The 15,281-nt window shown below is 50.9% G+C and overlaps 2 protein-coding genes across 3 annotated transcripts; one reads left to right on the forward strand and one right to left on the reverse strand.

Annotated features, from left to right (window-relative positions):
* The first annotated feature begins 5 nt into the window (after positions 1 to 5).
* Positions 6 to 8,822, forward strand: Tulp2 (TUB like protein 2). The gene is made up of 12 exons (XM_048791222.1): positions 6 to 414; positions 801 to 833; positions 1,330 to 1,381; positions 1,797 to 1,923; positions 2,584 to 3,078; positions 4,245 to 4,366; positions 5,263 to 5,580; positions 6,387 to 6,499; positions 7,622 to 7,736; positions 7,876 to 7,974; positions 8,196 to 8,367; positions 8,630 to 8,822. The coding sequence occupies exons 2-12, from the start codon at positions 802 to 804 to the stop codon at positions 8,761 to 8,763; spliced, it is 1,779 nt and encodes a 592-aa protein (XP_048647179.1). The 5' UTR covers positions 6 to 414; position 801; the 3' UTR covers positions 8,764 to 8,822.
* Positions 8,823 to 9,926: 1,104 nt separating this feature from the next.
* Positions 9,927 to 13,500, reverse strand: Ppp1r15a (protein phosphatase 1 regulatory subunit 15A). 2 transcript variants are annotated; one of them, XM_048790575.1, is made up of 4 exons: positions 13,247 to 13,500; positions 11,188 to 12,442; positions 10,742 to 11,061; positions 9,927 to 10,381 (listed from the first exon to the last, which is right to left on the reverse strand). In XM_048790575.1, exons 2-4 carry the CDS (start codon positions 12,440 to 12,442, stop codon positions 10,007 to 10,009), a joined length of 1,950 nt encoding a protein of 649 aa, XP_048646532.1. In that variant the 5' UTR covers positions 13,247 to 13,500; the 3' UTR covers positions 9,927 to 10,006. The 2 variants fall into 2 exon arrangements, with proteins under 2 accessions (XP_048646532.1, XP_015352069.1); XM_015496583.2 differs by having other exon boundaries at positions 10,742 to 12,442.
* Between the last annotated feature and the right edge of the window lie 1,781 nt (positions 13,501 to 15,281).

Below are 15,281 nucleotides of genomic sequence, written 5' to 3' on the forward strand. Positions count from 1 at the left end.
TATGAGTCTACTTCCGCGGATATCTTGGCCTCATGGGAATTGTAGTTTTCCCATTTCTGTTCGCCCACAAGGACTTGAAAATTATAGTTCAGAAGCAATTGCACAGTTCCCCTGACAAGTTTCTTACAAGTGATCTATGTAGAGCGAGACTGTGAAGCAGCCCCTTTGGGGCCCTTTAAGAAACAGCTGTATGCCGTTCCAATTCAGAATGCCTGGAGCACGGTTGCCTGGCAGCAGAGGTGACCCTGGGTCATTGCTTTGTTGAAAGTGGAGCACGGGGGGACCAGGGACTAGGAGGGCAGGAACTAAGGCAGGGCTTAGTGAGAATCCCCCTCACTCTCATCCCTTTTTCTTACCCTGCCTACTTCTCAGAGATTCAGAGATTAGATCCCCAACTCCTCAAGAGAGGGTCAGGTAGGTTTAAAGTGTGGCCACAGAGGGTGAGCACTGAGGCCTAAATGTGAACAGCTCCCCAAGCAGGAGGGAGGAGCGGGTGTCTCCAGGTTCTCAGGAAGGTGGACTCTGAGGGTCTGGGACCACTGGAGGTCAGCTGTTTGGGCCCAGAGCCTTGATGTCTGGGTGCAGGAAAGACTTAAGTATTGGGGGAGAAAGAACTGGGCTTCTGAGTTCCTGATGTTGATAAAGCTGGAATCGGACTACTGGGTCTCATTCAGTCAGGGATGCTGCAATTTGGGCTGTCTAGGTCCAGGAGAGAAATTAAGGTTTTGGATTAGGTGTTGGAGGGCAGCCTCCATTGGGATGTTAGATCTGGGGCCTGACTTTGTGTCTTGCTTCTCCAGAATGTCTCGGGAGAATGACACTTGGAAAAAAGAGTGAGTGGGGACACTAAACGGGCAGTGGTGGAGTGGAGGTGAAAGCGGAAACTTAAAGCTTGATTGTGCCCCCTATACCTTCCCTCTCGCTCTCCCTCACTCTCTTGCTCTCGTTCTGTCTCTCAGCTTGGCCTCATAACCATGTTTAGAGGCTCAGTACTATCAGTCTTGCAGGAAGGGGCTGGGGACTTGGACTCCTGGGTCCCAGAGGGAGGGAGCTACTGGTGAAGACTCATGGGTCTGAAATAGGAGGGACGGGAACCTGGACTCCAGAGTCCTGAGACAGCAAGGGTCTGGGATCTCTACTCCTGGATTCTAGATAGTCCGGTTCTGGGAAAAGGATCTTCAGAACTGGTGGAGCAGTGCCAGGTTCTGCACCTTCTGTGACCTCACATGTGCTCAGAACCCAAGTTGGGCAGGGCAGGATAGAAGGGAAGAGCTCTTGGGCAAGGGAGGTGCCCTGCTTGCTGTCACCACAGACCTATATTTCTCTCAGGACCCTGGGGGATGAACTTGCTGCTCTACGGCTTCAGAAGCTGGAACAGCAGGTACCAATGCCCGGGAATCTTGCCACCCCTACTCTTCCATCTTCCAAACTTCCTCAGAAGCCCCATGCCCAACACTTGCCGGGCCCAGGATCACAGTGGTCGCGCTGAATCTCAAGTTTAGAGACTTCTGGGTCCCTGATAATTTGCCCAGGCCTACAGAACCCTTTTCTCCAGGAAATGAGAAAATAAGAATTCAGGAAGCAAACCCTGTTGATGAAACTCCTCAAATTTCTAAGGACCAAGAATTCCAGAGGGCAGGATAACTTACTAGGTCTTGAGGGAGGAGGTGGTTGGATGCTAAGATTTTTGGATTCGAGGGAGGAGTTGAGGGCCTGGGCACCTGGCACCCAGTGGAGAAGGGGGTTCATGGATTCTCCCACTTGCCCCCACGCACCCCCCTCTTGTGTACCTGCAGTGGCGACTGTTTGAGAAGAAGCAACGACGGAAACGCCAGGAGCCCCTCATGGTTCAGGCCAATCCTGATGCTTCCATGCGGCACCGGCGTCTGCAGCGGCGAGAGGAGCACTTCCTGAGTGACACCGGTAAGGAAAGGCTCTAAGGGCTCGGTGGGGGAATTGGTCTAGAGGGATTTTGAGATCTGGACGAGGCTTAGTGGGGTCAAGGGGTGGGGCCTGGTAGAACCTCTGGACAAAGCTCAGGAGAGCTGAGAACTGGCCAGTGAGACTGAGTGGGCAGGGAGGGCGTGATGCACCTGCAGAGTGGGCCAAGAGAATCGGGTGATTGGGCTTGGCAGAGCGCGGGGCGAAGCCTGGGAAGAGCTCAGGGCGCGGGGTGGGGTGGTGCTCTGAGTGCCAGGCTTAGTCTGGAGAGTATGGAGGGCTTCCAGGCTTGTGTTATTTATTTATTTATTTAGCAGTACTGGAGAATGAACCCAGGGTTTCGCCCTTGTCAGGTACGCACTGTGCCACTGAACTACCTCCACCAGAGATTTTGGTAGAGAGGAAGAGAAACTAACTGTAAGGGCCTGGCATAGGATTGTTTAGGCACGGAGTCCATGAAAATAAGTAGCCTAGCTGTGCTTTTGCTTGAGCCTTGGGATGAAGTTAGAGTTCTCACGCCCTCTTCAGGGTTTGGGTGATCAGAATGGCCTGATGTCTAGGGAGACCAGTTAGGATGTAAATCTTCACTAAGGATCGGAATTTGTAGATCATTTTAATGGGCCTCCCTGCACCTTCTCCCAGGCATTGGGAACCCTTTTCTCCAAGAGAATGTGCCAGAGGCCCATCTGCGTTTGGGTGCCCACAGTGCCCCAGTTACCATGAACTGTGGTGGAGATGGCATCGGCGAGCACAGGCCCCTGGTGTCACTGACAGAAGCAGGTATCCTCAAGTCCTCAGACCACCTCTACTCCAGAACTCTGCTCTCTGACCAACCCAGGAGGCGGAGACCCCAAGCCTCGCTCCTCAGGATCTCAACCCCCACCTCCCTCACACCCAGGAATTCAGGTCCTAAACCTCCTCCTTCACCCAAGGATCCATCCCCAGCTCTTCCTTCCCCCCAAATATATTCAGAAATCCTGCTCTCCAGTCTTCCTTCCTCCCTGTCTTTGTTCCCAGACAGTTCCGATCCAGAGCTGGAGGAATTCTTCGTGGAAGATTTTCCTGAATCCCTTCCATCCTATAGAGAAAGGCTTCTGGGAACTTGTCGCAGGGGTTGGCTAGCCCCACCACGGCCTGGTAATTTTAAGGATATGATTGTAAAGTCTGGCTTTCAGGTCCATGGGGCAAATCATCCCCTTTATTTGATAACATTTTTAATGAATAATGATGTAATTCACTTATGTCAAGTTTAACATTCCATGGGTTTTAGTATATTCAGAGTTGTGCAACCATCACTACAATTTTGGAACATATTCATGACCCCAAAACAAAACCCTATACCCCTTAGCAGTCACTCTTCTTTTATTTCCCCTAAGACAATCCCTAATCTACCTTTTTTTTTTTTTTTTTTTAGTGCTGGGGATTGAACCCAGGGCCTTGTGCATGGGAGGCAAGCACTCTGCCAACTGAGCTATATCCCCAGCCCCCTAATCTACCTTCTATCTCTTTAGATTTGCTTATTCTGGAGGTTTTTAATGAATAGAATAATATAATATATGGTCTTTTGTGTCTGGTTTCTTTAACTTAGCAAGTTTTTAAGTGTCATCCATGCTGTAGTCCATTGTCAGACTTTTAATCCTTTTATTCTAATGGCAGCCAACAATTTCATTGACAGGATTTTCAATTAGCATCCCAACCTCTCCACTCCATCTTTTTTTTTTTTTTTTTTGCATCAGGGATTGATCCCAGGGGTGCTTTTCCACTGAGCCACATCCTCAGCCCTTTTTAATGCTTTATTTGAAGACAGGGTCTTGCTGAGTTGCTTAGAGCCTTGCTAAATTGCTGAGGCTGATTTTGAACTCTCATGATCCTCCTGCCTCAGCCTCCTTAGCCACCAGGATTACAGGCGTATTCCACGATGCCCAGGTCTCCACCCCATTTTAATTCCTCCATCTCTCTGATGCTGTCTTTGATACAAGGGAAAGAGAGAACTCTGAGGTTGGGAGTGAAGATCAGTGGTAGAGCCCTCATCTAGCATGCACAAGGCCCTAGGTTCCATTCCCAGCATTGGAGAGAAAGAGAACTCGAATTCATCCTTGTCTTTGGGACCAGGACAGTCAGACACTCCTCAGCCTTTGTAAATCCCCAGGTACATAGAGAAGGAAGAGGATGTGAGGGAGAAGGGTAGAGGCGGAGTGAGAAACCTGGAGTTCTGGCCTTAGCTAGCTAGCACTGATGACCTTGTCCCAAACTCCAGGACCCAGTCTTCCTGAGCTCAGTCTCTGACTTCTTCTACCACTTAGGGGCCAGTTCAGAAGACCAGAATGAACTCCAGGATGTCCAAGATGAATATGGGGCACCCAATTTGGCACAAACCCCTGGAATGGATGGTGACGGGGGACATGGAGGCTTGGCATTCTTCAAGGTGTGAGGAGGCGCAGCCATTAAGGATTTAGGAAGAGGTGGGGGATAGCCATCTGGGTAGGGTGAGGATAAAGTTCTGCTGTCCAATCAAAGGCCTTTTCCTCCCCTTTCCCTTGTGGACAGAACTATCCACAAGGCTGTTGTGATCAAGTTAGTGGTGGCGCTTTGTGTGTGCTAGAGAATTCTAGAGGATTTAAGTCAAACTGGATGATTTGACTTGATGTGGGCATGACTGTTAAAATGGAGCACCTGCAGATGGGCAGGTGGAGGGGGTGGGCAGCTTTTGCCTGTAATCTCAGCTACTCCAGAGGCTGAGGCAGAAGGATCGCCAAGTTCTTGGCCAGCTTGGGCAACTTAGTGAGACCCTGTCACAAAATACAAAAAAATACAAAGGGCTCAGGATGTAGCTGAGAGAGCTGAACAGTGATACACAAGGGCCAGTAGCACCACTTTGGGTGGCGCAAATGCAGAAGATGCTTTCACTTGGTTAGATCCTGCCCATATTATGTGTCTAGATAAGTATGGGTTTCAGCTGAATGGGCAGTGCTATCAAAAGGATTATTTTTAAATTTTATTTTATGTATTAATTTATATGTGGTGCTGCTAGTGCCTCACATGTGCTAGGCAAGCGGTCTACCACTGAGCTACATCCCAACCCCTCAAAAGGATTCTCCAATCAGAATCAGTAGATGGATGGGCGTGGTAATGGGAAAAGCTAATAGAGTTAGCCAATCAACAGATGTTTAGGGTTTGGCTGGGTGGGCTGGCTGAGATGCTTGACCAATAAGCAGAAGTCATGAGCTGGAGAGGGCGTAACCTCGAGCTGGACAGCCAATCAGCGCTTTGTCAAGGCTGGGCTCGGCTCTCCCTCGATTTTGAATTTGGCTCGTGAGCTAGGGAGAAGACCTGGAAGAAAAGCAAGAGGAGTTGGAGTCTGCAGGGGCGAGCTCCGCAGCTGCCGCCAAGGAGGTGTCCGCGGTCCCGGAAAGCGTGGGCTGTACAGCCAGCTGCTTCGTGGAGGGCGGGGCTGGCTTGCTACCCCGTACCCCAGGCCCTCCTGGCCTTCTGCTGGGAGAAGACTTGGAGACCTACGTCCTGCGGCCAGCGCAGCGGGGCCACATGGTGCAATGTTGCATCAGCCGCGACAAGCATGGCGTAGACAAGGGCTTGTTCCCCATCTACTTCCTCTACCTGGAGGTAGAGGACGGCCGGAAGGTGCGGTCCACCCCTTGGGGGGCCCTTTTGCCCCACAGGCAGGGTAGAAAACCCTGCCTCCCATGGGCAAGTCCCCTCCTTTCTGAGCAAGGTCAGGTCATCAGAAAGAAAGGACATGTCAACTCCCACCAAGCCCTGGCCTCCCAGCACCAAAATCCTTTCCTTACGGCGCACAGTAACATAGAAGCTACCAATCCTATAACCAAGTCAGGCCCACTCCAGAGTTGGGCCTGCTTTTTCAAAATCAAACCATACTTTCTCAGGATCCGAAGCCCCGCCCATTTCACCCCTCTGGCGGTTTATTGGTCCCTTTTTTGGGTTTACCCAATCCTGGGATAAACCTTCCCCTTCATAGATTTCCCATTCTAGAGCCAAGACAGGCTCCTTTCAATCTAGTCAGTCCCATCCAGTGTGGCCTCTTTTCCTTTGGCTACAATATTTCTCCCAGAATGAGCCTTTTTCCTTTCATAGAGCCAAACCTGCTTTTCCTGGACGAAATGTCTTCCAGAGTCCTGTTCCAAGAGTCCTTCCCTATTCTCCAAAGCCAAGCCCTGCCTGAGCTCAGCCTCAGCCCAGTATCCACTGGCAAAGGAAAAGGAGGAGATATTAAGATGTAAAGCCCCCTCTTCAGGACCTAGCTTGATCGGTTTATTTCAATGAGAATCCCTCCCAGCAAGCTCTGGGACACTTACTGCACCATTACTCTCTCCTCTGCAATGAGACATGGCATTTCCTTGTCTTTGGACTCCTCTGTCTCTAGCCAGACACCAGAAATCCATTCTGATGGGTTCTCCTTTCATCCACAGCACTTCCTCCTGGCTGGGCGAAAAAGAAAAAGGAGCAAAACTTCTAATTATCTAATTTCCCTGGACCCCGAAGATCTGTCTCGGGATGGGGACAGCTTTGTTGGCAAAGTCAGGTGGGCAGAGCCCAAATGTATTGTGAAAACAAGGTGGTACAGAGCCTGGGAAAGGAAGGGGCCTACACTTCCCAATAGGCCTTAGGGCACAAGTTCCACCTGCTTTAGGGCATGATGGGTTTATAGATTGGATTTTGTGTGTGTGTGTTTGTGTGTCATTTTTGTTTCTGTTGGTCCTGGGGGTTGAACCCAGGGGTACTTTACTACTGAACTACATCCCAAGTCCCCCTTTAGTTGTTGATGGGCCTTTATTTTATTCACTTATTTATATGTGGTGCTGAGAATCGAACACAGTGCCTCACACATGCAAGGCAAGTGCTCTACCACTGAGCCACAACGCTAGCCCCTCCCAGTCCCTTTTATTTTTATTGTTTTATTTTATTCTTGGTACGAGGAATTAAAACCAGGGTTGCTTAACTACTGAGTTACATCCCCAAACTTTTTATTGTTTTGAGACAGGGTCTTTGTTAAGTTGCTTAAGGCCTTGCTAAGTTGTTGCTTGCAATCCTCCTGCCTCAGCCTCCCCAGTCAGTAGATTACAGGCATGCTCCACCACACTTAACTGAGTTTTGTAGTTCTACAGGTTGTATATCCAGGGGTTTTGGAAAAGAAAAACAAAAGGTTTTGAATAGTATGATGCACAGGCTAGTATTTAAGACAAATTCCTTCTTGAGAGGCCAGGGCTGGGACCCCTAAGTTTCTATGGGTGAAGAGATCTAGAATGTGATTTTGTATACCAGAGGGAAAAGGGTCCCTTCTTTTTTCAGTAGTGGAGATTGAACCCAGGGATGCTTTGCTGCATGCCCAGCCCTTTTTATTTTTTTATTTTGAGACAGAATCTCACTAAGTTGCTCAGGCTGGCCTCAAATTAGTGATCCTCCTGCTTTAGGCTTCCAAGTCACTAGGAAGCAGTCATGCACCATTGCACCCAGCAGGGAAGAGGGTTCCTCTAAAGGGCCAAAGCAGGAGGCTAAACACACGACTCACCAAAGGAAGAGAGGGCTAGGATCATGGATACAGGGAACATGATTCTTACCTAGAGGACTGATTTGGGAAAGCACTTACAGCCAAAGAGTAACAATTTTTTTTACTTTTATTCTGCCAACTGCCCTTTGGGAGCAGATCTAATATATTGGGCACCAAGTTCATCATCTTTGACAATGGGACAAGTCCCGACCGGAAGCATTTGGTACCAGACACTGACCGGCTCAGAGAGGAGCTGGGAGTTGTATATTATGTGAGTGTATATTTTCCTCCTGGAGAGGAAAGAAGAGAGGGAAAGAGGAGAGGGGAGGAGACAGAGAATGAATTAATAAGGGGCGGGACAAGAGGGATGGGAAGAAGAAGCCAGGCTAACTGGAATGTAATACTCCCAGGAGACTAATGTTTTGGGATTCCGGGGGCCTCGGAAAATGACTGTGATCATCCCAGGAACCGACAGCCAGGGCCAAAGAATCAGCATCCAGCCACAAAAAGTGAGTCTTCAATGTCGGGAATCTTGGGCCAGAGCCCTTTTCCAAGAGTCCTTCCCTATTCTCTGGGGGGCCATCCTTGCAGGTCACTCGAAGCTCTGGAGGACTTTGCCAGACACCTGTCTCAAGGAGTAAAGACTAGAGATTCAAGAATTCTGGGTCGGGAAGAAAAAAGGTGGCTGGTGGTAAGTTAACAAACCATGCCCCCCTACTTTTCCTTCAAGGAACAAGAGTCGCTAATGAATCGCCTCCAACGGGGGTCCGGCCAGGGGCTGGTCCTGCTGCAAAACAAAGCCCCATCCTGGAGCGATGAGAGCGGCGCCTACGTGCTCAATTTCCACGGTCGAGTCACCCGGGCTTCTGTCAAGAACTTCCAGATCGTGCACCCTGAAGACCGTGAGCTCCTGGGAAGGGCTTACCTGGGCCAGAGAGCATGGGAACTACTACTCCCATCAGCACTTGAGCGCCTTTTCGGCGGGGCTGACGCCTTGCCATTGCAAGGCCTATTGGGAACTGTAGTTTACAAGCCCTCAGAGGGTTTTCCCGTTTAATAAGAACGCGGTACAGCTTCTTTAGGAGTCGTGATTCCTGAAGCTCTGAGGCTGGGACATGAGGAAGGGGGGTCTGGTTAAGGCTGAGTTTTTGACTTTCTCCTTAGCGGACTACCTGGTTCTTCAATTTGGCCGCGTGGCCCCAGATATGTTCACTATGGATTTCCGGTTCCCGCTTTGTCCGCTCCAAGCCTTCGCCATCTGCTTGTCCAGTTTCGATGGGAAGCTGGCATGTGAGTAACTCAATAAAATACCATCCCTTCACAATCCTTCTGTGCCTGTGAGTTTAGAGAAAGCATCCCAACATGCCTCCTCCTGCTTGTGTATGTGTATTTGTGTGCGGGGTGGGGATTGAACCCAGAGCTGCTTTACCACTGAGCTACATCCCCAGTCCTTTTTATTTTTTATTTTGAGACATGGCCTTGCTAAGTTACTGAGGCTGCCTTTGAACCTGATCCTCCGGCTTCAGCCCCCTGTGTAGCTGGGATTACAGGCGTGAGCCACCACACCCAGCACCAATACTTAGATACTGCCTGGCTGTTCCGTCCTGTGCTCTAGGGAATGGGCTGTGTAGTAGCACCTATTCCTGCCAGGCTCACAGTCATCATGAGAGAAGGACCGTAACCAAAAAAAGCAAAAGTTCAGAAAAGCTTATACAGCCGCAATCTGTTAGTTCAGAGCAGGGCAACTCTAAAAAAGTGCCACTCATACTACATGTGCAGAATCAGGATAAACTAGATAAGGGGCCTGGTGGGAACATTAGGCAGCAGGCAGAGCTCCCCAAAGGCCTTGAAGGTGGACGTGGGGGACTGAAAGCTTTAATTTGGCAAGAACCCTAGGGATCCAGTAGACAGGGGGAAGGTAGGAGGCTGGACCTTTGGTCCACCCTTGTTTTAACTGGACAGATCCTGTGAGCTCAGAGAAGGGTTCTAAGCTGTTGATGTAAACTTGTTTGGGTAATTAAAAACATGAGTAGTGAGCGTGAGCTCACTTTAACAACTGTGAAGGTTCCTACAATCCCATACGACATGTAAAATCCCATAAAGTGTATAAAATTGTTAGATATGTTGTAGATAAGAAAACTGAGTCTTCTCACACAGGGCTTATAAATATGAAATCAGGCAATGGAAAGTTTTGAGGAACACAGTTGGAGAATGTAAAGGCCATAGAGAATTAATTGGACCTTAACACAACAGGGAGGCACAGATAACTGAAGCTTAACTTTTTCTTCTTTGGGATTGGTGAGTCAAGCCTCCAGCTCTCTTGGGGAGATGACTGCCCAAGTTTAAATAAATTTAGGCAGTTGCCAAAGAAAATCTACAAAACCCACCAGTCCTTCATACTTACCCTTCCAAATCGGGCACCCAGGAGGATACTGTCAGTACACACACAGAGACATTGCTTACTACAAATCAAAAAGCTTTATTCTTTAAATAAATCAACACTTTAAAAAAAGTTAATAAATAACATGTAACCATTTGGTGTTAGCCACGCCTCCCATTGAGATTCAGGCTAAGAGCTGGTGCTTCCAAAGAAGGGGTATGAGGGGGTGTGGCCATAGCCTGACTCAAGGGCGTGGCCTGAGCTGGAGCCTCGGAGGAGATCAAGGGGAAAGATAAGGTCTGGGTAGAGGCAGGTATGGGGGTAAGAGAACTGGGTGCATTCCCAAGGCGTGCCCAGGCTCTTGCCCGGGAGGCAGGGGTAAGGCAGGGACCTAGCTTTTCCTGGACCTGGGCGATGCGGCGGGCAAAGCGACTCCGATCCCGAGCGAACTGTTCCCAGGGGCCCCGGCGGGCAGCCTGGGCCGGGCCTGCCCAGACAGCCAGGAAATGCACAGTGACCTTCTCAGAGAAGCGCACCTGAGGACAGAGAGACAAAGATACATGGAGACACAAGGTTCCAAACAGAATCAAGGAAAAATCAGCTACACAAAAATGCTTGCTATTTGCCTAGTCACCTGCCTGTCAGACTTCCAAATGACTCACTGGAGAAAGATGGCTTTCTGGGGCTGCCTCCTCCTCCCACTGGGGCCCCAGCCTCTTACAGAGGATTGCAAGATGATGTGCATAGTCCTCCCAGAAGAGTTCCTATGCAATCTGCTGCAATGTACTTGGGACCCAGGAGTCCTAGCCTCCAGCCCTTCCCCACTAGACAAGAGTTCCAGCTCCTAGCCCTCTCCTCCCTCCAAATAAAAAAAGATCTGGGCCCTCAGCACCCACCTTTCTGGATTTTGGGGGAGTTTCAGGGTCTGGATCCTGGGTGAGGGTCTGTGACAACCTGAGTCGTCTTTGTAGTCTGAGGGGCAGCTTAGGAGCAGTCCAGGGAGGTGGTGGTTTCTCTCCAGGTAAGTAGAAGGCCACTCTGAAGGGGCTGGTCTCGGAGTCTCCCCATTCCTCCTCAGCCTCCCCTTCCTCTGTCTCCTTTCCAGGTTGATACAGCCAGCCCCTGAGGTGGGCACTCTGGGCCTGAAGGGAGGGGTGCTGGCCCCAGGCAGCTGCTCCACAGTCCTCTCCTTTGTCCTCATTCTGCTCACACTCATCTTCCTCCTCAGTGTCCTCCCCAGGACGATACACCCAGGCCTTCAGGAGGGCACTTGTAGCAGGGGTGGGAGAGGAAGTCTCAGCTTCTCCTTCCTCCTCAGTTGATTCCCAGTCACTGTCCTCATCTTCCTCCTCAGTGTCCTCCCCAGGACGATACACCCAGGCCTTCAGGAGGGCACTGGTAGCGGGGGTGGGAGAGGAAGTCTCAGCTTCTCCTTCCTCCTCAGTTGATTCCCAGTCACTGTCCTCATCTTCCTCTGTGTCCTCTCCAGGATGATACACCCAGGCTTTCAAGAAGGCACTTGTAGGGAGGGTGGGAGAGGAAGCCTCAGTTTCTCCTTCCTCCTCAGCTGATCCTGAATCACTCTTCTCCTCTTCCTCCACATTCTCCCCTGGCTGACACACCCAGGCCCTCCCGGAGGCACTTGTAGAGGAAATGGAAGAAGGACCCTTAGCTCCTCCCTTCTCAGTTGCCCCTAAAGCACTGTCATCCTCCTCTTCCTTTCCGTTCTTACTCCGTTGATTCTCCAAAGCCCCAAGCAGGTGCCTCTGGGCTGGAAGCGAGGACCATGGCTCTGGGTCAGCTTCTTTCCCAGGGGCTTCACAGGCCTTCCTGCCCTTCTCCCTAGGCCTCTCGCCTGGACAATATCCCCAAGCCCTGGAGCTGGAGCCTGCCAATGAGGGGGAAACAGAGGTCTTCCTGGCTTCGTTTTCTGTTCCTTTTTCCTCCGTGGCTTGATCCTCTTCCTCCTCTGGGCAATACACACAAGTGCCAAGTTGGGATCCTGAAGACTCAGGGAAAGTGGAGGCAGTAGGAGCTTCTTTCTTGACATCGCTCCACTCCCAGTGTGATGAAGGATAAGAGAACTTGGTCACTCCCTCTTCTTCAGCTTTCTCCTCCCCAGGACTCTTATCAGAACCTTGCAGGGCTCTTATCTGCAGGCTGGGGGACAGCGGCTGGCCATCTGTAATTTCCCTTCCCTGCTCTCTGGGGACACTGTTTGCATCTTTCTCACTATTTTCTTTACTGCCTAAAAGTCCCCAAGCTTCAGGAGGGGAATTACTGGGCTTCAGATCAAGGCAGGACTCCAGGTCTGCTTCTCCATTCTCTTGAGGTACTCCACTGTCTTCAGCTTCCCCTTGAGGATGCCTGGCCCAGGGACCATGGGAGATGGCCAAAGAAGCCTTCACTTCTCCCTGCAGGCCACCTTCTACCAGATTTTCTCCTGTTACTGCTTCTACCAGCCAGGGCTCTGAAGGTCCTGGGCCTCTCAGCCGGCTCCAGGCCCGGCTGAGGAAGCCCATCAGTGGGGACAGGAGGTAGGAGTAGTGGGCTTCCCTCCAGGGTGTGCTGTGATGGGGTACTTGGCCTGGAGCCATCTGTCCCAGATGAAAAAGGGGGAGAAGAAAAGGAAATAAGATTTAGAGGCCATTTAGGAAATGCATCAGGGCATGACCCTGAGTCATAGCAATGAAATAGCAACACAAATGAATAACAACATGAGAATCCCGGCCCCAGATTCCTTTCTCATCCCAGCTACACCCATCTCTGTTCCTTGCTTCCCTTCTTGACACCCAGCAGTCTGGGTCCCCAGCTCTCCTTCATTAGATCCAAGGGTCCAAACCCCATTTCAGACCCAGAAGTCCCAGTCCCTTTTTACGAGCTTCCCTTGGGGACAAAGTCAGTCTCCAGTTCTCTTACTCTCCTGAGGATTGATAAATCACCTTCATCCCTTGGAGTCTCAGAATATTCTGAACCAGACTGGGGTTGGGGCTCAAGTGGTAGAGCACCTGCCTAGCATGCTGATCCTTAGCACCACATAAAAATAAAATAAAGATATTGTGTCCATCTAAAACTAAAAAATAAAATTTGAAAAAATATTCTGACCCTCAGATTATTCCTTCACTGGGGACTCAAGAATCTGACTCCTGCACCCCTTCTCCCTCAAGCTTAGAGGACTCCGGGCTCCTAACCCCTACCCCTGCCTAAATTCGGGCCTCCAGTCCACTCCTCCAGACCCGGGAGTCGGTTCCCCATCTGGACCCTCACCAGACTCATGAGACCAGGCTGCCAGGCCCTCCCTCCATACGACGCTGGAGTCCAGGCCCCGAACCCTCCAGTCTCGGAACCAAAGGTCCATGGCTTTCCTCATTATTGGGGCCCCAGGCATTCCGATCCCTTACCGGCTAGGAGCGTCAGTGTCACCCAGGAGGCAGGAGCGCCGGCTCGGGCTGCCAGAAGCGATCGCAGGTTCGGACGGTTCGGACGGCTCGGAAGGCCAGCACGTTCATCTCGCCCTCAGGCGTGGGGCTCGGGGACTCCAAGTATCACGGGCTGCCTCAAGCACTGTCGCGACAAACGGCTGCAGAATCGTGTGGCGTCTCGTTCGTAAACATCCGCAGGCCTGGGAACCGATCCAATTAGCTCTGGCGCAGCCTGCAATGCTTTTATAGGCAGTCGCAGCCGACGTAGTGACATCACGAGAGGCGGGGTTTCGAAACGACAGCGCATTGGGTGGGAAGTGAAAACAACAGGGACCTCTGGCGGAAATTCCAGGCTTTGTGACGTCACGGAGGCATTTCCAAGCATGGCCACGCCCCCGAACAAGCTATCTGTCAATCAAATAAATGCACGTCCCGCCTAAGCTGCAAGCAGGCGATCTGCCTCTGCTTCAGGCACGTGCTTTCCCACCGCAATTTAACCTGCGGGTGTTAGTCTAGAGTTTCCTACCTTCACGTCTAGTCGAATTCCTCCACAGCCTGAAGAATTGGGGACAGGATAGTATTCCCAATTCACAGATAAGGAAACTGAGGGCTGGAAATGAAATCATTTGCTCAAGGTGATCACAGCAGAGTCCAGATTGACTGCAAATGGGAACAAGAATGTAAGCATCATGAAGGCAGGCAACTGTGCTTGGCTCACTGCTTTCTTCTCAGTGGCGACAACAGTGCCTGATACATTGAAAGTGCTCCACAAAGTATGGTGAATGGCTGCTACAGCAAGAGCTCAGGCTCCTTCCCTCACACAGACAGAAGACTACTTTCCTGAGTTTCAATGCTGCAAACTTGGGCAAAAGCTCTGCTTACGAAACTGAAAATTCTACCTGGGTGGCACTCCTTGTGGGAGGGGGAGTTCTGCTACAAGTTCAAGGTTCAGGGACTCAGTTCCAATCCCCAGCCCTCTTTCCTATCTGATCCATAACCTTTGTGTGTGTGTGTGTGTGTGTGCACAGACATGTGTGAGCACGCACTAGGGATGGAACCCACCCAGGACCTTGCACATGTTAGGCCAATACTCTACCACTAAGCCACACTCCACCTCTAGTTTATATATATATATTTATATTTAGGTACTGGGGATTGAAACACCCAGGAGTGCTTTATCACTGAGCTATGTTCCAAGCTCTTTTTATTTTATTTTTTTATTATGAGACAGAGTCTCCCTAAGTTGCCTCAACTGGCCTCTCAACTTGCAATCCTCCTGCCTTGGACTCAAGTTGCTGAAAGTATAGTCATATGCCACCACGCCCAGCTGTTCTGGTCCACAGTCTTGCTTCTCAAAATGTGCCCAGAACCCATGTCTCCCTCCTGAAGGGGTTGTCCTCGATGAAGAACAGAATTCTCACCTGGATCTGAGGTAGAGGTTTGAAAGTGGCCGCTTGACCCTGCCCTAACCAGAACCCAGGAATCGGGGACTTCCTCCTCTCTGGGGGAATGACCAGCCCAGACCCGGCCAATTCAAAACCCCTGGCTCATCAGAACTCAGAAGTTCTGACTCCTAACACATATTTTCAGGCACCTGGGAGTCTGGATTCCTACTGCAATTCTTCCAGGGTTTCAGGAATCTGAGCCCCCTCCCCTTGCAAGACCCAAGTCCTCTCCCTGAGGGTGCCAGTGGCTCCAGAGTACAACAAACCCACTAGGGTCCCTGAGGTTCAGGTCTTAGCTGCAAACATTTGAGGAGTCCACGTCACAACCCTTAGAGGACCTAGGAGTCCAGGGGGAGCAGCTCCTCCCCTCAGAAGTGGGGGCAGCTGAGCCAGGGGTCAGGCTGTGGTGGGGAGGCCAGAAGGGGCGGGGACAGCCAGGACTGGGAGGGGAGGCAGCAGCGTGGGCGGCTGGCAGAGGGAGGGAAAGACCAGCAGAGAGGAAAGAGAAACTGGGAGAGGGAGGAAGAGAGAAAGGAAGGAGGAGAACCCGATAGGGAAAGGGAGGAAAC

This window comes from Marmota marmota, unplaced genomic scaffold, assembly GCF_001458135.2.
Source record: "Marmota marmota marmota unplaced genomic scaffold, marMar, whole genome shotgun sequence".
Lineage (NCBI taxonomy): Eukaryota > Metazoa > Chordata > Mammalia > Rodentia > Sciuridae > Marmota > Marmota marmota.

Excerpts from the sequence above, each read along its gene's own strand:
- Tulp2 (XM_048791222.1), top strand. The coding sequence starts at position 802 with ATGTCTCGGGAGAATGACACTTGGAAAAAAGA. Across the intron at positions 6,500-7,621 it reads AGCTTTGTTGGCAAAGTCAG|ATCTAATATATTGGGCACCA; the intron begins GTGGGCAGAGCC and ends CTTTGGGAGCAG. Across the intron at positions 7,975-8,195 it reads TCAGCATCCAGCCACAAAAA|GAACAAGAGTCGCTAATGAA; the intron begins GTGAGTCTTCAA and ends TTTTCCTTCAAG.
- Ppp1r15a (XM_015496583.2), bottom strand. The coding sequence starts at position 12,442 with ATGGCTCCAGGCCAAGTACCCCATCACAGCACACCCTGGAGGGAAGCC. Across the intron at positions 10,382-10,741 it reads CTCCCCCAAAATCCAGAAAG|GTGCGCTTCTCTGAGAAGGT; the intron begins GTGGGTGCTGAG and ends CTCTGTCCTCAG.